This window comes from Miscanthus floridulus, chromosome 10, assembly GCF_019320115.1.
Source record: "Miscanthus floridulus cultivar M001 chromosome 10, ASM1932011v1, whole genome shotgun sequence".
In the NCBI taxonomy this organism is placed as follows: domain Eukaryota; kingdom Viridiplantae; phylum Streptophyta; class Magnoliopsida; order Poales; family Poaceae; genus Miscanthus; species Miscanthus floridulus.
In genome coordinates, this window is record NC_089589.1 from 131,933,991 (window position 1) to 131,954,816 (window position 20,826).

General features: G+C 45.1%; 1 protein-coding gene and 1 pseudogene across 1 annotated transcript; both read right to left on the reverse strand.

Moving 5' to 3' along the window:
• Positions 1 to 3,768: 3,768 nt before the first annotated feature.
• LOC136487263 (disease resistance protein RGA2-like) lies at positions 3,769 to 10,584 on the reverse strand (annotated as a pseudogene).
• A 182-nt stretch (positions 10,585 to 10,766) lies between these two features.
• On the reverse strand, positions 10,767 to 13,947 carry LOC136485734 (RHOMBOID-like protein 2). The gene is made up of 4 exons (XM_066482579.1): positions 13,292 to 13,947; positions 12,025 to 12,188; positions 11,600 to 11,763; positions 10,767 to 11,471 (listed from the first exon to the last, which is right to left on the reverse strand). Exons 1-4 carry the CDS (start codon positions 13,672 to 13,674, stop codon positions 10,920 to 10,922), a joined length of 1,263 nt encoding a protein of 420 aa, XP_066338676.1. The 5' UTR covers positions 13,675 to 13,947; the 3' UTR covers positions 10,767 to 10,919.
• Between the last annotated feature and the right edge of the window lie 6,879 nt (positions 13,948 to 20,826).

The window sequence follows — 20,826 nt, forward strand, 5'->3', positions numbered from 1 at the left end:
GTAGACGAAAAAAAACTAATTACACAGTTCTCGCCAAAATCGCGAGACGAATCTTTTAAGCCTAATTAGTCCATAAAAAGCCTTAAGTGCTACAGTAACCCACATGTGCTAATGACCGATTAATTAGTATCATTAGATTTGTCTCGCAGTTTTATGATGGGTTCTGTAATTTGTTTTTTTATTAGTATCCAAAAACCCCTCCCGACATTCTTCCGACACATCCGATATGACACCTAAAAATTTTCACCTCCCCAACTAAACACACCCTAAATACAATGACAAAACTGCAAAAGCACTTAAACCACCCAGTACTACTAATAATGTCCTTACCCACGTCAAATTTGGACGTTTACTTGCACGTACTGCTGGGAGCCTATCATTTATTTGATTATCATGTAGGCGTGGGGTCAGAATGGACTAAAGTGTGTCCCGTTTCGTGGTCACTTGGGGTTAAAGAAATACGTACTTGAAACTTTATATTTGAAAGGTTAACTGCTTCTACTTCCAACACTGAATTTCGTGTACAAACGATGTTTGCTGGAACTCATACAAAGGAGTCAGGTGAAAAAAACTGCTCCAACAGATCTTCTTTCTCAACCTTTTCCTATATTTTTTTCTCAATTCCTCACAACCTTCCATCAATATAATCCCTCAAATAGGGGGGAGCAAGCAGCATTTTTTCTCAATCCCCTTTCCTCCTTCTGTCACTGACATCTCGAGCGCCATCAGACCAGGACGTCGCCGTGCCTTGTGCCAGACGAGCAACCTCCATCGTGTTGCGCCCTGCCACCACCATGCCATTGCTCCGGGCAGCGAGCCCAACCGCACCGCCACCTCGCGCCGTTGCTCTAGGCCACCGCGCCATTACTCCGGTCTAGTGAGCCCCGCGCATCATTGGCTGTTGCGCCCCACATGCCGTCGTCGTGGTTGTAGGCTGTTGTGCCCCATGCACTGGCTACCGCTTGCTTTCAAGGCTCGAAAAAGAAATTGTCATCTCTGCGATCTCCGTCTGTTTTGAAAGAAATAAATTGATCACTTGAGGCCACATGCATAGAAGAAAACAATAATCGTGCATGAAAGGAAACAATAATCATGCATAGAAGGAAACAATAATCATGCATGGAAGAAAAAATAATCATGCATGAAACAATAATCATGTATGAAAGGAAACAATAATCATGCATGGAAGAAAACATCAGTGGTGCCAAATAAAAGATGTGCAGGTTATACATGGTGAGACTGGTGAACCTTCTGTAATTTTCTAAATGAATATTCCCACCATTAGTATATAGGTTTATTCCCCTGCGTTTCCTTATGCTCCCATTAGCATATAATATGAAAGTATTATTGTGTTCATCATCACTTCCAGTTGACTACCCCCATTAGCATATACTTCCTCTACCCCAAAATATAAGTCGTTATGGGATGCATGCAGGTCAAATTTTCTCAACTTTGTTGTAAAAAATACGTGCAATATTTATATCTTCAAATAAGTTTATTATGAAAATATATTCAATGTTCTATGTAATGATACTAATTATGTATTATAAATATTAATATTCTTTTATATATAATTGGTCGAAGTTAAAAAAAAGTTAACTTCTCGGGAAGCGAGAATGAATTCTATTTTTTGACAGAGGGGTATATGAAAGCAGTGTTGAAAATATTTTAACAATCAAGTTCGTCTCTGTCTGATTGATAAGCTTAGACATCATAATGGCATCAAAAATTTTGACTCTCATGGACACCCTCATGAATCAGTGCAAAGCATCCCAATCCTACGGCATACACAAATGACAACCTTAAAGTTATGATATTTTCAAAGGGTGGACAATAAAGACCATTTTAGACGTTCTAGCATTAGAGTATATACGTGCAGACACATAGACATGGTGGTGCAAGTGAGCAGCCATCAGGAGTCGAGAGTCAGAGGTGTTTGGATCATAGGACTAAACTTTAGTCCTTGTCACATTGAATTTTTAGATATCAATTAGGAGGACTAAACATGAGCTAATTATACAACTAATTATATAAGTTGTGACTAATTCGCTTGCCAGCGCCGTGTATAGGATGGTATGGAGATGTGGTGGAACTTATTTGTGGATTTATTGGCGTATGAAAGAAATGGATATCGGAAATCTCTTCCTGCCGGTATAAAAAATGATCTTAACCGCATCACGGAAAGATCTACACAGTAGAGTTTGTGAGCCGCGACGCCACGCTCTCTATGACTGTATAAATTTCACGAACTTAGCTTTTTGGATTAAATGTCACTTTAACATCGGTCATATACTTTTACAGTATTGTTATCTTATCGTGTGATCCGTGTGTTTTTAGTACAAAAGTTTTGCTGTCCCGTAGCAACGCACGGGCATGAACCTATTTGCATATATACTCGAACCTATGTATACATAATTATATGGAGATGCAGTAGAACTTATTCATGAATTTATTGTCGCATGAAAGAAATAGATATCGTAGAATTCTTTTTGCCGATATAAAATATTATCTTAGCCGTATCACGAAAAAGTCTATACAGTAGAGTTTGTGAGCCTGTGACGTCGCGCACTCCGTGACTGTGTTAATTTCACGAACTTTGCTTTTTGAATTAAATGTCACTTTGACATCGGTATTTAATTTAACAGTATTGTTATCTTATTGTATGATCCGTGTGTTTTTAGTATAAAATATTTAGTTATCCCGTAGCAACGCACGGGCACGCTACCCAGTCTATTAAGGGACTGAGGGAGTATTTTAGATTTTGAAACAAGTGCATCGAAACAATAGAATGGGAAATGCCGAGTTCTTATTTATGCAAGTTTATTAAAGTAGGACAACTAGTCCATTTTGCAGATGTGTGTGTGTATATATATATATATACACGCAAACTGCGAGCTTTGTGACTACTGTGTGTAGGCCTCGCCTTTTTCCTTTATATTTTTTAGAAAAAGGAGGCTGTAGGCGTTATTCGGTAGAGTTGCACCGCCTCGCCTACCATCTCTAGCCATTTTTTTTTTATCTAGCTAGGTTTATTTTTAATTCCCGCACCGCACAGAAATGGACTTGATTTGTGTATGAATATGATGTAGCGATTTTAATACTCATGATTAAAATCAGTTTGTCTGTTTGTGTTATGATATATGCTAGATCTTTTTTTTTATAACATGGCATCGATCATACATACAGACTTACAGAGATGAAATTAAAAACGACCGAGTCGAGCGAGCTAGGCGAAGAAATGGGCTCCATGCCCATGGACCTTCTTACGACTTCGTATTAGGCCCGGCAACTATATGGGCCGCCATCGCTGTTGGATTGGAGGCCTTACTGCTGCGGGCTAACGACTGGACGTACTCCTTGGAACTTTGGAAACCCATTGGAAGCAGAAGATGGGGAAGGCAGCTGATAGTGATAGCACTTAGCAGAAGCAGTGCCTGTGCCTCTCCCTCATGGTCATCCACATGGTCTCTGAATATTACTGTATTTTTTTTTCCCTCCGATCCGATCAAATGCGTCATGCGATGCTTGACTCACCTGCCGCATCCATGTTCAGCTTTTCTTCAGTCGACGCAAATGGAAAGGCATCCTTATTCCTTAGGGAGGAGCTGACAGCCGGAGAGGGAGGTGTTCACCAACACATTCCCCTTCTTATTGTCGGTAATAACTCCAGCTTCAGACCGTTCCACCTTTTCCATGAATTGCATCACTGCACAGCCGGCTCCCATTTTATTCATTCAGTAGCATATATATAGCGAGAGAAACCAAACCGGCACCTGATTGATTGATATATATACATCCCACGTACTCTGATCCAAGCTCCTCACCAAAGCATATTTGCCGCGACTACATCAGAGTCAAGGCACAGGGATGTGCTTATCTTACATCAGCTAGCTGTATACATATATATAACCAATAAGGCACCAATGAAACTGATTACAAATATCAATAAATGGCGCAACTCTGTGTTCTCGATCGCACTCTGACTCCCACAGTTAAATCGACGGCATCTATCGATAATAGTGATTCCTTGATGCACACACAAAGAATAACCTGCGAATATGGTACACGGCACAGGTATCTAGCTGCAGAGCAGATCCCTGTCCTGCGTCGCTCCTCGTTCTTGCTTTTGCCTTGCAGATGAGGGAAGTTTCAACTTCAGCGTGTCCTGCTGCTGGATTCATCGCCGGTGACGAGTTGCTGCTGTTGCTGTTACTCCATTGGATGTCAGTCAGCGGAGAAGGCGACATTCGGGGTGTGGCCATCACTCTTCACCGAAGACCAATTAACTCGCAGACAAACTAAAGCGAGGAGCAGAGACGCCCAAGCAGCCGTGGAAAGCGACCTGTAAATTATAGATATAAAGAAACCATCAAAGCTGACAGTTGAGAAAAGTGGCTGGATAAACTAGATTCAATTTTGAATACAACTCTATTGTGAACACATCCACATATGCAAATTCAGTTGAGAATGTAGGCGCGCCGTGCAATGCTGGAAGAGTAAAACTGCCTTTAATTTCACTGAGTGCCCAAAACATAGCAAGGGACATGTAGCAAGTGTTGAGATTTGAAATGACAGGCCTGGCAAATTAAACATGTTCGCCAAAAACATGACAGGGCTGACATGCAAAGCATATATCTATATATCCGCATCCATCCCTAATGCCAGCACCAGCAGTTCCCCAGCATGGTCGGTCGAGGAGGGCAACTGCTGGATTTCGGCAGGAAATTGACAGGCATGCTGATTAGAACTACTAGGTAGTAGGATCGACACATGGTGCAATTGCCCGTGTAGGTACTATACTAGGTAGCAGCTACAAGAGGATAACATAAATGAACACAAGATTTATGCATGCACCATATACGTGAAAGATTGTTGTGTACCTTTATAACGAGAATCTAAATATGTAGTATCCACGAGGCCGCTGTCCAGTCGCTGCTGCAGAGCTGAAGGGAGCGATTTGATACCTGGGCAACTGCTAATTTCAAGCCAACGAAGAAATGAGTACTCTTGTGGTTCTGGTCCACTGGGCAAGCAATACCAGGCTTTTGCAACCGCCCAGATCAAGGAATTCCAGTGCTGAGAGATCTGTGATGCATAGTGACTGCAACTCTGGGCAGTAGTAAATTAACAGCATTTTGAGTGCATCCAGTTGCCCTGATACGAACCGTAGTTTGGAGCAGCGTTGAATACTTATTTTCCTGAGGGACGAGGGAAGATTGACAACCCGTCACACTCCCATATTGATAGAGATTCTAGAGATGATGGAAGGAGCTTATCCGGGGCCACCGATGGTGACAGCTTCTCCTCAACAGGTGTGGATGCCGTGACGTCATGGCTACTACTAGCCTCTTGATTCAACTGTTGCCTACCGTATATGGACTCTAGCTTGAGAACAGGGGAGTAGAACACCTCTACCAGACTTTCACACTCCCATATCATTAGAGACTCTAGATGGGGCAAAAGTTGGCTCCTTCCTGATGTTGCCTGGTCAGGACCATTTGCCGCTGCGTATCCAATTAGATTATTGCAATGGCCAATCCGTAGCCTCCGCAAGGAACTCAGGCTTTGGAATACTTTCTCCGGACAGTAGACAAGGTCATCGCAGCTATAAATTGTCAGATCATGCAGCTGCCCATAGCAAACCCACAGTGACAGTGCACGTGGTTGGAAGAACAAAGTGCAGCGGTATAGTTTCATATGTACCACAGACGACGGATGGTCCCAGCTCGACGCCCTCCAAAGACAAACTGGACAATGACGTCATATATCTGATTCCTCCCAGAGAAATATGTTGATTTGCTTCCCACAAAACCAGTTCTTTGACCTTTGGTGCCTTAGGTAGAGTTGTTAGCTTTGGGCATTTCTCGATAACAACATTCTCAAGCAAAGGGAATAGTGCATCTTCTTCTTCAATTTCAATGGCAGCCTCCCATCTCTCAAAGCTACACAAATCTTCCAGTGTGAGCTTCTTCAGTTCTGGAAATGCTGAGCGGACCACTGTATAATCTCCACCACCAAACAGTTCTGGTAATGCTACCAAATTTTTACAGCCTTCAATGTGCAATATCTCAAGCTGAGGAAATGCTACTACACAACCACGCATTGCCTCACAAAATCCATCAAAAACATCAAGATTAACTAGCTCAAGATCCTTAAGCTTTCCAAATGTCGAGGATGTACAGCTGCTACACAGGAATTGCAATTTCCCCAATCCTTTCAAATGAAGGAGTTGCAGTTCTGCTAGCTGACACAATGGAGGAAGCTGCTCTGCTTTACTACAATCAGATAGCAGAAGCTCAACTATGTTTTTCAACATACCCATCCAAGATGGAAAAATGGTGCCTTGGTAGGAATATATTTCTAGAGCCAGCAGTCCATCATGAGCTTCAAGACTCTCTAGAACCTCATGACATTGTTGTTCCTCCTCCTTACCACTTGTCCACTCTAGTGACAGTTGTCTCAGTTCCTTCTTGTTCTCAAGATTGGTTGCTTTTGCATTTCTTCTCCCGGTCACATTTTCGAGCTGCTTTAGCATTAATGAACCACCAATATTTAAATCCTTTAGCTCTCCAAGACCACTACAATTCAAGCCACTTCCCACTACAAAACATGTAATGGTTCGAAGAGAGGTGAGTCGTCCAATCTTAGGAGGCATGCACTCCAACTCCATGCACCCATCTGTGTAGAGATGACGAAGGGTAGTCATGTACTTTATTTGTTTTGGAAGTCTTTTGAGTCTCCGGCAGCCAGAAAGTTTAAGTGTCCAAAGACTATATAGGATGCTTATGTCATCTGGAAGTGCTTTGATTGTACTACTTGTAAGATCAAGGTACATAAGGTGGCACAGGTGCTTTGGTTTTATTGACATATGAACCCTTATTGGACTTGGCAGAGAAAGTGCTCGGAGAGAACTAAATTTTGATGAATGTAGCACATCATCATGGTAATAAGATCTATCAAATATCATTGTTTGTATAGGTGGAAACATTTCCCTTGTAGTACCAAATAAAAAAGTTTAATTCCTTTTTCTTTGTGCTTGTTTGAAAAAGTATATGGCGAGCAGCACTAGGAAGCAACTCACCACTTTCAATAAATTCATTAGTTATGCAAACACACTCCTTTTCTGAAGCAGACAACGCAACATCATGCATGAGGTCATGGATCTTCACAAAAGTTGTAGAACTATACCCAATCCTTCTTTGCTCCTCATACTCGAATAATGACCTTGAAACCATCTCATTGACAATCCGTTTACCCATGGTTTCAGCAGGTACCTTGTTTTGATCTGAGATATAACCATTGGCCATCCATAGCTGGATAAGCTTGTCCACATCAATTTGATAATCCTTTGGATACATAGCACAAAAGGCAAAGCATTGCTTCATGTCAGTTGGCAAGTCATCATATCTGAGCTTGAGTATAGGTAAAATTCCGGTCTCATCATCATCGCATATCCTGCTTCGATGTAATATGTCCTCCCATTCTTCCTTAGTGGTCTTGTTACACAATACAGACCCCAATGCTTTGGCTGCCAATGGAGATCCAACACACCTCTCTGCAATCGGGCCAACTAACTTAAGTAGCTCCTCCGGCTTAGTCTTGCGCGAACTGAAAGCTCTTGTTTCAATAATTTCATGTATGAACTCTGTGTCCAAAATTGCCACATCATGGTATCTATTTTTCCATGAGTTGTTAGCTACTGTACCCATGAATTCAGCTATTTCTTTATCACGAGTCGTCGTCAATACGGCACTACCAACACCACCTTGTTTAAGACATGCCTTCAACTTTCCCCACTTGTCAACATCTTTATTCCATACATCATCCAATACCAGAAGATACCTATTAGGAACATATTTTTTCTGTTAGTACCTTTCTATATCAAGCAAAGAGTTTATGTTGCGAGGAATCATTCCGATCAGAGCGGCTGGTTCAAATAATATTGGTCATTTTGGTCAAAATTATTTCCTGATGTGACTGGAGGGAGTAGCAATTGTGTGGATACGTGATGCTCAACTTGAAGTCAGCTAGTGGATATTTGCATAAAAGTGTTGCTAAAACGGTCGTTACAAATATTGGATTTGTGAGCTTTTGTGTTTAAGCTATATACTGCATATAGTCTACGAGAGAATCATAATGTGATCTGTTTTTTGGGAGATGGAGAATCATAATGCTCTAAGAGGACATGAAAAGTAGTGATATAGATTGCATACCTCAAGAACAAAAAAATAATTAGAGCTAATGCCATGTTTGGATGTGGGTTGACCTATATAATTTTCTTGGTCAATAATTCAAGCTTCCATTTCAGAACCATTTTATACTTATATGGGATTGCATACTGGTAGAACACAGTAGTAAATATTTCTTACATGTGACCATGGCAAAAAACATGAGTGAGATAATTAGACCCGTTTTTGTGCTACTTCATTTTTACAACCCACGCACAAACTTATGTTAGCAAAAAAAAATCCATAGGGGTGCACAATACATGACAGGACGTACCGAGTGTTCAGTAAGAATAAATAAAACATAAAAGCATGATAGAAGGTGAGAGTTGAGTTAGCAATAATACCTCTTTCCCCTAAGATATTCCTGAAGCTTGTTGAGTGCCTTCTCAATCTTTGTCTCTGACTCATTATATATCTCGTTGGCAAGATTACAGACATTGAAATCATCTGAGACACACACCCACTTTAATAGCAGGAAATGCTCCTTGCTTGACCTGAGGGTCGTAGATGAGTTGAGCAAGGGTGGTCTTGCCCAGTCCTCCCATTCCAACGATGGGAACAACTAAGAGATCACCACCATTGCTAGCTTGATGATCGAGCAATATCTCAACAATTTTCTTCCTCTCCTTATCTCTAGATCTACTAACAATATTTTCAGGATCAACAATAACGGAATCCGTATCACGCCACTCCTTCCATGCTGGTGCGGTCTCAACCTCAAGCTTGTTGAATCCAAAGGTGTTCATTTCATCCACAAGGTCCTTGAAGGTGTCGACAATCCTGCGAAGCCTATAGGCCATCCTGATATGGAATGCAACACGGTTGTGGGTAGGGAAGAGTTTTACTCCAGCCATAATGCCAAGCTTGGCGATGTGCCCATTCTTCTTGGCTCGACGGCGGAGCGCCTCGTACTCAAAGTCATCAAAGACCTCGTTCGCCTCGTATGCCGCCGCCTTAAGCTACTCGAGCCATTTCTTCACTCCTCCTCGGCGAGACGCCTGCTTCTCGGCGTCGGCAATGACGTCGAGGATGGCAGGCAGCCAGCGCATGAGGGTCTTGTGGTGCTTCTCCATGCCCTCCATCACATTGTACTGATCCAGGAGAGAGCTGGACACCTTCTCCTGCACCAGGGACACCAGTGGGGCGACCACCAGGCTGGCCGCTAGTTCAGCCATTGGAGCACTCAGCAGAGCTCTGGATCGAGAACGTGCGCTCAGAGGGAGAGGAGAGCGCACAATGGCGTGCAGAGTGGAGAAGACAGAAGAGAATGGTCGCTCTGGAGGAAAACAGAGTGAGGCTGGGCATCGACTTCCTAGCTTTGCCCGTCAGCACAGCAGGGCATCTTTGGTTGCTGCATTCTATCTAATAACGCATAGTACTAACTAATATGGTACCATTACGGCTGGAGATCGAATCGAATGAATTATTTCCCTGTCTCTGTCTGTCTTCATCTCTCTCTCACGAAGGCTGAGGCTGTAAATCGAATAAATTCTTTCTCTTTCTTTGTCTTTCTATCTCTCTTTCTGTCTCATGGAAATCAAATAAATACCAGGTGGGGATTTGGTCGACATCAGTTGTCCAAGGAAGGCACCCCTGAAGACTGAAACGGTGGTGCTGCATAAATAATAATAGCTCGCATCCTGCTTTAACTTGGAGCTGTATGTTTCTCCATCTCACTTTGACAGTAGAAAAGCTCCAGTATACTTGCTTCATCTACGCAAAAGAGAAAAGCAATGCATCTGTCACCCCTTTTTTTCATGTCCACGCAAAGAACCTTTATCGGTTCCGGTTGAGAATTGAAACCGATGATGCATCGTCCGTCCGAGCTGGCACAAGAATGAGTCGAATCAACCACTGCAGCCTGCAGGGGGCGATGCATCGAGGAGAGAGAGGGAAGAACCGATGCAAGACTTGGAGTCGACTCCTGGTGCATAAAAAAATGGATTTGCACCTGCTGGTTGCTGCTCCTACGCCGATTTGAAGGCGGAGGCAGATCTCCGACCTCCGGGGCGCGGCTCAACGAGGCAGATCTGCGATCACCGGCTTGGTGTGGTGGCCACGAAGTAGGCCGTGGAGGTGCCGGTGGTGGCCGAGGGCGGGGCCGTGGTGCCACGGAGCTCGGTGGCCGAGGTGGTGATGGACGTGGATGTGGCGGTGGCAGCCATGGCCCATGGGCGAGGCCGGGGCTGGGGCGGCGCGGAGCTCTGTGGCCGAGGTGGCGCCGTTGGAGGCGGCGGCCCGGGGAATCTCCGCTCGGCCGGGGATGCGCGACAGCCTCCCGGTCACGGCGGCGATGGTTGTGCGGTAGGCGGCGGCAGAAAAAGGAGTTTTTTTTTTTTTAAGGAAGAGGCAGAAAAGGAGCTGGGACTCTGGGAGGACTTCAGTGCGTGTTTTTTGTTATTTGTCATGTGGGACCCACATTGCTTTTTACCATAAACGGATTCATCCCTTTGGTTGGATTACGTGGCTATACTAACTTCCGTGCGACTGTAGATGCTCTAACAAAAAGATCGAAACGGCAGTAAATAATCTCAACAATCTGTTTTGGACTGTAGTATGTTTGTTCATCATCTCACTCTGCCTCTGACGTACGGTGAGTAAAAATGGAGCATCTATGATCTATCTATTCCTTCCTTCATGTACACAAAGAACAGGGCCGGTACCAAAGAATAGTATCTATGTATAGCAGTACTAGGTGCAGAGCTGGTTGCAGAGGTAGTTGATCCTGTCCTGCGACGCGTCGGCGGGCGACGCGACGACGTACGTCTGGTTCCTGCCGCCCGCGCAGATGACGGTGAGCGTGTTCTCCTGCAGCGTCCCCGTGCACGTGGTCGGCGACGCGTCGCACCTCCACTTCTTGGTCGGCACGCAGCTGAGGTAGTGGCACCATGGGCAGTGCTCGTTCGCGTTGTACCCTCTGAACAGCAGCACCGTCGCCACCGTGAACCCGACGACGAGCAGCACGGCGGCGGCCAGCCACAGCACGTACTGGTACGTCTTGTGCTTGCGTTTCACCGGGACAACCAGCTGAGCAGCTGCTGTTGGTTGCCCGTCAGGTTGTGCTGCTGCTGATACTCTTCTCTGCTGGGTGAGCCAGGCGAATTGCGGGCGGATGAAGAAGACGAAGCCGAGGAGGAAGCCCGAGATGAGGCCGCCGATGTGGGCGAAGTTGTCCACCCTGGGGAGGAGCCCCAGCGCCAGGTTCACCACAATCACCAGCACCAGCGTTAGCAACGCCGCCACCTGAACGAATTAATCAACTGCAATGATTATTTAATCCATCGGGCAAAATCTTTTGAAACAGAGGACGAAGATTAAGCTGATGATGAAGGATAGGATAGCAGGGAAATCAGGAAATGCATGATGTATACCTTGTTTGCGTACAGTGACCAGTTTGTTATGAGTTCAGAGAGCATGGAGCCAATGAGCCCGAACAAAGCACCGGAGGCGCCAACGGAGACATTGGACTGTATGAAGAGAGCAGACATCAGGCTCCCGCCAAAGCCAGAGATGAGGTAGACCAGACCGATCCTCACTGCATATTGCATTACATCATAGGCATAAGTACTAGGCCGACATGAAAATCTGTTCCCTTTTTTTCCTCCTTTGCAGAACAAAAACGAAAATCTTGCTGATTTTCTACTAGAATTTATCAATTTATCAACATCTTGGATGGATAAGGGAGTTCCAAGTGTCACTGAAAAGAATGCACCTGGTGTGCTAGTTTAAGTCTTTAAGCGAAGTTGGAATGAAGAATGGAGTAATTAATCCAAAGACAGTATGTATGATCACTTACCAAACCCGAATTCTTGCTCGAGGCGTATGCCGATGATTACGAGGCAGAGCATGTTGATGAGCAGATGAACAACTCCGGCGTGGAGCCAAATGCAGGTGATCAGACGCCATCCTTGGCGGCCATGGACAACCTTAGGCACATCGAGGGCACCCATCTTCACTAACCTGGCATTGAGATTTTGAGATAAAAAAATATATTGTTTTCAGTTTAGCCTCTGATGAGTACTGTACCTGAACGTACTGGTAACACAAGCAATGAAATCTTTTTTTTTTTTGTCCGACAGAAAAAGGGGGATGAAGTGAAAGTGAAACTCTAATTTTAATTTTGAAGTGAGAAATGCCGTGTATGCCATCATCCACCTACTCTTCTTTGACTTTCCAATGTGTCTTCTGTAATCTAAGTTCAGAGAAGTCTAACAAAGATATCAGCACGCGTACATAGAATAGAAAAATGGACAGGGACATTTGAATCCTCCTGCAGCTAGCGTTCACCAAATCAGGCAGCCCATGAGTGGCCAATCAAAGATACTAGTATACTAACTGAACTGGTACCGACTCCAAAGATTTGTGGTCAGAGAGAGAGAGAGAGAGTTAGCTAGACACGCGATTACATTTCACATTTTGGGTTGGTTGACAAATTAAACCGGCCGAAGTAATTGGATTGCTTTGCTTTGCACAATGTCTTATGTGCTTCGTCAGTAACTGTCTGTCAAATTCAGAGGAGGACATCACCGTGGCCCAAAGTCAAATTACCAACTAAGCAAGGAAGGCTTTGCACACAACAGAACTGAACAGGGGCATGCAATGCAATTTGACAGACTGAACTCTGCTGAGTGCTTCTTGGGTGGGCCCATCATACGTACACTGTACTACAAGTATATAGCATCATGATGAATCTGTGGGATTTGCTGGTTCTTGCTTGTGCTAGTAAATCAAATGGTTTGCAGTGGCCAAAACTCCCTTTGCAAATTAATTAACTGGGCCGGGCATTGTAGTCGTAGCCGGCCGGCACCAAGTAAAAGTTTTTTTTTTAATTTATTTACAGATACATCTAGCTACATTAATAAATACTAGTAAAGTTGTCATCTTTGGTATTGCTAGAATGAATTATCATGTTTAGCATTAGCAAATAAGTAGCCTGCTATCTAGAAGCTGATACGAATATGATAGTATGATGGTGCAAGCAAAGCAACCATGGCACACCACCGTAGCATTGGAGGAAAGAAAAACAAAGCAAGAAAAACAAGCGCGTGGTGGACTGTACGTACGTGGCGGAGGAGGGACCGAGGAGCGGGTTCTCGCGGAGCGGCTGGAAGGCGAAGCGGCCGAGGAAGCCGGCGGCGCAGTTGGAGTTGTGGCGGGGGCAGTCGTTGACGTACATGGTGACGAGGAAGATGGCGACGCAGGCGACGGTGGCGGCGGACACGAGCCACGGCGACCAGCGCCGGTAGTAGGGCCGCGCCCTGATCACCTGCTGCTGGTGGTGGCGGTGGCGGTGGCGGTGATGGTGCGAGGGCCTGCTGGCGGCGGCGCTGGTGCTGGTAGGCAAGGAGGAGGCGCCCTGCTGGTGGGAGTGGGAGTGGGAGAAGGAGGACGGCCGCTCCACCAGCACCTGCACGTCCTCCTCATCGCCGCCGCCCGCGGGCTTCATGGATGGATGGATGGATCGGCAGGCGGCGCTCGGTGCGGTGGTGAGTTAGTTGTGCCCCGGCACGCAGGCAGGCAGACCGGCCGGCGACGTTTTGTTGTGAGCTGTGCGGATCGATGTGTGTTGTCGTGTGGGATTGATGATTAATTGTTGGAGAAGACTAGAACAAGACGATGATGATGATGGATGGGATGGGATGGGATGGGAATTGGAAAAGGGGGCCGGGAGAGCGTGAGGAGGAAGGACACGAATCACTCCGATCGATCTGTGGCCTGCCCTGCCTCTAGTAGCAAGGAAGAAAGGAAGGCGTGTAGCAGAGGAGGAAGCAGGGCAGGGCAGCTGGCAGGTGAGGTAGACAGACTGCAGGAGCTACAAAAAGGAGAAGCATCTTTCCTTCCTTCCTTCAATTCCGTGATTAATTGCTTCCTTGTTGTTTATACTCCTATTGTATTCCAAAACTATACAGCTGCTGCAGCGCGTGATTGTTGGCAACGTATCACGTGGAACTAACCCGTACAAACTTGAAAACTATCAATAAAAACCATTAAATGCTGATCTAATAGATATGAGCCTATTCGCTTGCTCGTAAACGATCGTAAATTTCCAGCCAGGAACAATATTTTTCTCTCACACCAAACCAGCCAACAGTAAATAATCCACGATCGTTTACGGCCTCCCGAACAGGCTGATGGTGAGAGGTGTGATTTTTTTCGCTTAAGTCCTTCATCCGCCGTCCTTTTTTTCGCTTAAGTCCCCTCACCTTATCCATTGGATCAACATCCACGGGTCATGTTTGGTAGTTTCCAAGTTTGTACAGGTTAGTTGATTTGCACATGATATGTTGCCAATTTTAGGTGCCAAGGTAGTGTGTATATACATTTATTTACAAGAAACAATACACAAGGAAATTAATTAATTAAAGTGACTAAATGGAAAGGGATAATAATAAAGAAAGAAAGAAAGAATTAGCCAACTGCCGTGCAACTCCAAAAGACAAACGCTCGTTCGTTTGACTTATAAATTGTATTTTTTTAGTTAACAAATAATATTTTTCTCTTATAATAAATTAATCAACAGTTTTTTCAGTCATGTCTTATTAGCCAAGCGAACACGGCAAAAGACTGGGTATGGTTGGTGGTGTAGGTTTTTTTCTTTTTTTGAGTGGATGGTGGTGGTGTAGGTGGCCTGCCCCAGCTGCCAACTCTCTCCAGCTTCCAACGATATTAGTTCGTGCAGTATCGTGGCTGTCTCAGTCTCTCTACCTTTGGAAACACTCCTGCCTTAGCTGTACCCCGGTACCGGTACTGAGTCGGCCCATGGCTACACCGCTACGCTGCCATGTGCCATCCCGTGCCCGCTGCCTATTAGAGACCTGCAAGCAGTGGCGGAGCGTGAATTAAGGAGGGGCCAATTATACTGTAGCATCTTTGAAATACCACTTAGAGCCGTTAGTTGTTCTGCTGCAAGTGTATTTTTATTACTAGTACGGATATATTTATATTATTACTACTGCATCTCTACTATTGTATGGCTAACTTGCTTGCTCGGACAGTCCTGTAGCTTTGCACTAGCTAGCATGGCGGAGCTTGCACATCCGTAGGATATATCCTCATTTTTTTACGGGGCAAGGGGGGCCGGAGCCCTCTATGGCCAATACGTGGCTCCGCCGTTGCCTGCAAGGGAAGAAATAAGTTACGCTGAGAAGGGCTTTGCAAGCATCCCGACGTCCAGCAGCGCGTGGGACACGTTCAGAAGTCTGCACCTGCTACCGCCTTTTCGCACTACTACACAAATGATTTTGCAAGACGGTGCTCTTTTATTAACGGAGACGGTCACAAAATTCAACCGTCTTGGTTAATGCCTGAGATTAACAGAGGCGGACATTTTTTATTTACCGAGGCGGACACTTTTGGCCGCCTCCTAAAATCGATTTATGGAGCTGGACGTCTTAAGGCAACCGTCTCCAAAAATCCTCTATTTTTAGAGGCGGTCATCTTAAAGCAACCGCCTCTAAAAAATCATTTCCGGAGGCGGCCACACTACAAAGTCCGCCTCCACCAGATCAAGTATAAATAGATAGACTTAGGGTTTCTGGTTCACTCCCTTTCTCAGACCGAGCTCGAGCGGCGCCGCACTCCCTCCCTCTCCCACATGACCCTCGCGAGGGCGACTCACTCCCTCTCCCGCACGAGCCCGACCAGCGCCCCTCCTTCTCCCGCACTCCCTCCCTCTCTCTCCGACCTCCTTCCACATGCCTCCCTCGCTCTTCCTCCTCTCTCTCCCTCAACCGTAGTGGCCGGCGAGCGCAATAGCAGCGGCAGGCGGGCCAGCGGCGCGGGACGCCAACTCCTCTAGGCGGGTTCCGCACCCCTTCTCCTCCCCGACGGTGGTGGGCAGCGGCATGGGGCTGCACCGACGGGCGGCAGCGAGGGCCCTCGCGCGCCCGACGGCTGCTACGGCGGTGGCACCGGGCACGAGAAGGGGCGACGAGAAGCAGGGCGCGGCCCTCTCTCCCTCCCCTTCTCCGCCTTCTCCGGCGAACAGTGGTTGCGAAGGGCGCACCAGTAATGGAGGCGGCAGATCTGCGGCGAGGAGGCGAATCCAGCAGGGGCCGCACCAGATCCGGCTTGACCTCCACCGCCTCCACCAGATCCGGCTGCAGGGGCTCCACGGAAGGCGTGTCCAGGTGTGGATCCGCCGGTGGCGGCGCGTCCCGGCCCGATAGTGGTGGCGGATCCAGGACGGCGGCGGCGTGGCTGGGCTCGACGTCGGGCCCGTATGGGCTGGCATTGGGCTCAGCTGCTTTTTTATTATTTTAATTTGATTTACGAAGGCGGGCAATCTAGCCGCCTCCCATCAAAGGTCACAGATAACCGTGACCTTTGATTGGAGGCGGTTGATTTGCCCGCATCCATTAATCGTTTTTGTCCGCCTTCAATAAGATTTATGTAGTAGTGTCGGCGATCAATTTGGCAGCCGTTGGTCCCCCGACTCCAATTGTTGTTTCGGATGTCCGATGGCCACAGGGCTCTCTCGCTCGATCGCTCGTATGCATTCTATGTAGTCATGTCCACCCGCACACACACTGCTGCTACGCTTGGCCGCGCGCGGTTGCAGCACCTGTCCGAGCGCCGCCGCCGCCGCGCCTGCCGGCCCGGACCCGCCTGCTGCTACGGTACGCATGCACCTACTACCGCATCCGCTTCGCTTCTTGCGCACGCGGGGACCACTTTTGTGCGCGCACTTCTCTCGCCTGCTCATGGAACACTGCAATATACATCTAAAACAGATGAAACATTTAGAACATACTCTTGCAACACATGTGCATGGCCACTTCAACATATGCATAGCATCCAGATAAAACATTTACAACATACATTTGAAACAGGAAAAACATTTTTTTGCGAATAGAAATATTTGAAACATACACTTGCAACATACGTGTATAGCCAATGCAACATGTATAGCATCCAGATAAAAACACTTGCAACATACGTTTAAAAAATAGCTGAAACATTTGAAACATACACTTGCAACATACATGTATTGCCAGTGCAACATATATAACATTCAGATAAAACACTTACAACATACGTTTAAAACAACTGAAACATTTGAAACATACACTTGCAACATATGTGTATAGCTATTGCAACATATGCAACATTCAGACATATTTTTGCAACATACATCTGGAACATACATATATGTGCTAACATATCAGGACCATACAAATATTTTATACGTGGCTCTAACATATCAGCCCATACCAAAATGGTTGCTATTTTTTTCACTATGCTAAGTTGACCCACAATATGATCGGGCTCACATATATTTGTGGTCTATAATTATTTTTGGACCAAAGGCATTTTTGTGCACATGCATGCAGTATAGACGGTCGCCATACGTTGCTCTAGCGGGTCATTTAGCATAGCTCTCCATACACGTCGATTATGTCATCTTCCGGTATACGTGCATGTCACGTATTCACATTCTGAGAGAGTGCTGTATATACATGTACATGCACATATTTGTATTAAATTGGCAAAGTTGTCCATGGATTAAAATATAACCGGACCCATTGTTTTTATTAAAAAACGGCGCAGGCGAGGCCGTGTGGAGCTGTCTGTCCGAACCCGCTTATTTGGATTAAAAACGTGGGGCGTGTGGAGCGTCCGTCCGGACGACCGCGTCCAATCATTTCCGCATAAAGAAAGAATATTTTTTTTGAGAGAAACATAAAGAACAATTTATATACTATGTAGTAGTTAGCAGGCTTAATTGGCCAACTTGTGACCGTGTGCTGGGTCGAGCTGGGCTACTTGTTTGGTTGGGTTGGGCAACAAGCTAGCTAGCCCTGTTCGCTTGAACTTATAAATCATACCGTTTAGAATTAACTGACTTGGGCTATTCATTCCACCTGCGCTACAAGCCATCGTTTTGTAGGCCCAGTCCAGGTCCACCCAATTAACATCTCACGCTAAAAGGAGAAAGAAATCGGTGGATACCATGACTCGGTTAATCTACCGCCACATGGACATCCAGGCTTACTCGGCTCTCAGTCACGCGCTCAGCTCCAGCCCTCTCGTCCTGCACGTCGAGGGTATATGTTTACATAGATGGTGTGTGCATCCAGAATTTTTTCTGCTAAAAAACCCAATTAACATCTTTAACTGCACTCGTTTCCTTATTCATTTTATTTACCAATTTCTTTTCTTTCATGGATTTCATTGGTTTTATTCGACTCTCTGTTTTGGCACTAAAGGATTCTTGGCGTTTTGCCTAACAGATGATTGGTGCTATATCTTATTGCTAGAAACAAGTAGTTTTTATGGTCTTCAAAACCTAAGTGTTACTTGTACTTGTTCACTTTCTTTGTTGCCTTTTCAAATACAAAAGATGGCGAGTTTGATCTGTGATGTATCAAGTTATCCTTCTTTTATCCTAAGTACTACCTTCCTTGATAAATATCATATCAGATATGAGACACTCTATGATCCTAGAATATTAATATTTTTTAGATATCTTCACAACCATGTGCGTCTTTGGATATCAACATCAATCCAGGCTTTTGGGTTGGAGAGCATTTGGATGTTCAGAAATGACACGACCTCTTTTCCGAGGATTGTACTAGGATGATCTTTCAGAGAGAATTCGCTTTGGTTATCCATCACCAAAGGACGACCAATACTTATTGCATTATTAGTCAATGGATAGAGACTCAATTATAATTTATATTTGGTTTTCTTTGCTTCCTGGTTTCGCTTTGTAACTCAACTCTTGTTTTCATATATATATATATATATATCCATTAATTAGGAGACAACTAACCCCTTCTGATTTCTTAAGAAACAGCGTCGATCCGCGCATGTCAATGAAAATTTCAGTTCGGTATTGTGCCTGACGCAGCTAGCTCCTCGTCAAAAATAAATAAATAAACATTGATCATCTACCTGACCAGCACGGCAGCACCTATATGATGAAGAATAATATATAATTATCTACTTCTATATGTGTATGTATATATAAATAAATTTAAGAAGCACCTAGCTAGGCCTACTAGTAGTTTATACTAATAAATTTGACGCATACTCCATATGTGTTTAATTAGTTAAACTTATGTTAATACTAGTATAACATGAGTGACAAGGACTGGAACGATGCATGCATGTATGCATGGTCTCAACAGTAATCACCTTGTTGTCTAAGCTTCTTCTACCTTTTTTGTATGGTCAAGACTGACTGCTTGACTTTTGGACACACGGTTCCTGTGTGCCACCTGCTCCGTATAGAGCATTTTTTAATTTTTGGCCCTTTTTTTTAAAAAAAGTTTTTCACAAATATGTCCCCGGAGGTATTCTTTCAAAATCTGGACTCTTAACTCGGCGCCATCATTGGTGGCGCCGTGGTTACACTGCTCGGCGCCATATGGTTTGGCGTCTAGGTCGGGGTCATGTTGGTGGCGTGGACACTGACATGGCAGCCAGCTCGGCGTCGTGGATCCACGGCGCCGAGCTTGGCACCAAAGATCCTGGCGTCGAGGTTGTGTTTTAATCTGGCGCCCAACCTTCCTGCCCGAGCCTTCTTCCTCTTCTTTCTCCTACCTCTCGGGTTTTTTTCTCTCCCCACTTCGCCTACCTCACGAATCGACATATTGGACCTTGAAAACTTTGATTTGATCTATAGATCTTCGAGAGCAAGGTATCATCGCTCTCTCTTAGTTTTTTTTACATCGATTCGGTATATATTAGTCAGATTTTTCAACTTAAGAATCATCATTACTTAGGGTTTCATGTAATTTTAATATTTATATTATACAACCGTAGGATACCAAGGCATGGAAAAGCTAGCAAACTAAGGTAACCTCAACGAACGTTGTTATGTTATGGGTTCATTGTTGTGGATCAAATGAGAAACCCTAGGTGTAGGGTTTAATGTTATTTGCTTTCGGTTCTTAGAACGAAAATGACTAAATTATAGTTATGGTCGGATGACCAAAAATATCTTCGACCTATTGCCTCTGCCTAGTGGTGTTCCAGTGCCCATATGCTTTTACGGCGATCCTTGCAAGGTAGCCAAGTCCGATGAAGAGGACACGTATAGGTAGAGGTATTGGATGTTTTCCAATTTTGCGTTTGAGCCTACACTTCGTCAGTGCCGCATTAACAAGATGGTGAGGAATTGATGTTGTGTAATAATTATTTTATGTCATATGAAATCTTGCATGATTTTTTTTTGTTTTGTAACAATTGCATTTGTTGCAGACCCCTCGACCGCTCTGTGATTTTGAGCAGTGGATCGACACTGAGATCAAGCCTGAAGACAAGGAATGGATGCAGAAACTGTTACAGTGGGAGGCAGAGGACAAGGAGATGATGGAGAAGAGATGTGAAGAGGAGGCTGCAAAAAAGGAGCACAAAGAAGAGGAGGAAAGAAGGCGTGTTGTTGCGTACAGGGAGAAGAAGCTTGAGCGTGCACGCCGAGCGAAAGCAGTGATGGAGGAGAATCTCGATGCCCTGAAGAAGGGAAAGTGGCCTCGTTGCACTCAGTAGTCTCCATTACTTACTACTTCTATAGTTTATTCATGAATAATATTGTCTACTGTTGGACTTTTCATTGTGTTGTCATATAATGCACTTTAAGTATGGGCATGCT

Coding starts and splice junctions, on each gene's coding strand:
- LOC136485734 (XM_066482579.1), bottom strand. CDS start 13,674: ATGAAGCCCGCGGGCGGCGGCGATGAGGAGGACGTGCAGGTGCTGGTG. Junction 12,189..13,291: donor CTCGGTCCCTCCTCCGCCAC/GTACGTACAGTC, acceptor TCTCAATGCCAG/GTTAGTGAAGATGGGTGCCC. Junction 11,472..11,599: donor GGTCACTGTACGCAAACAAG/GTATACATCATG, acceptor TAATTCGTTCAG/GTGGCGGCGTTGCTAACGCT.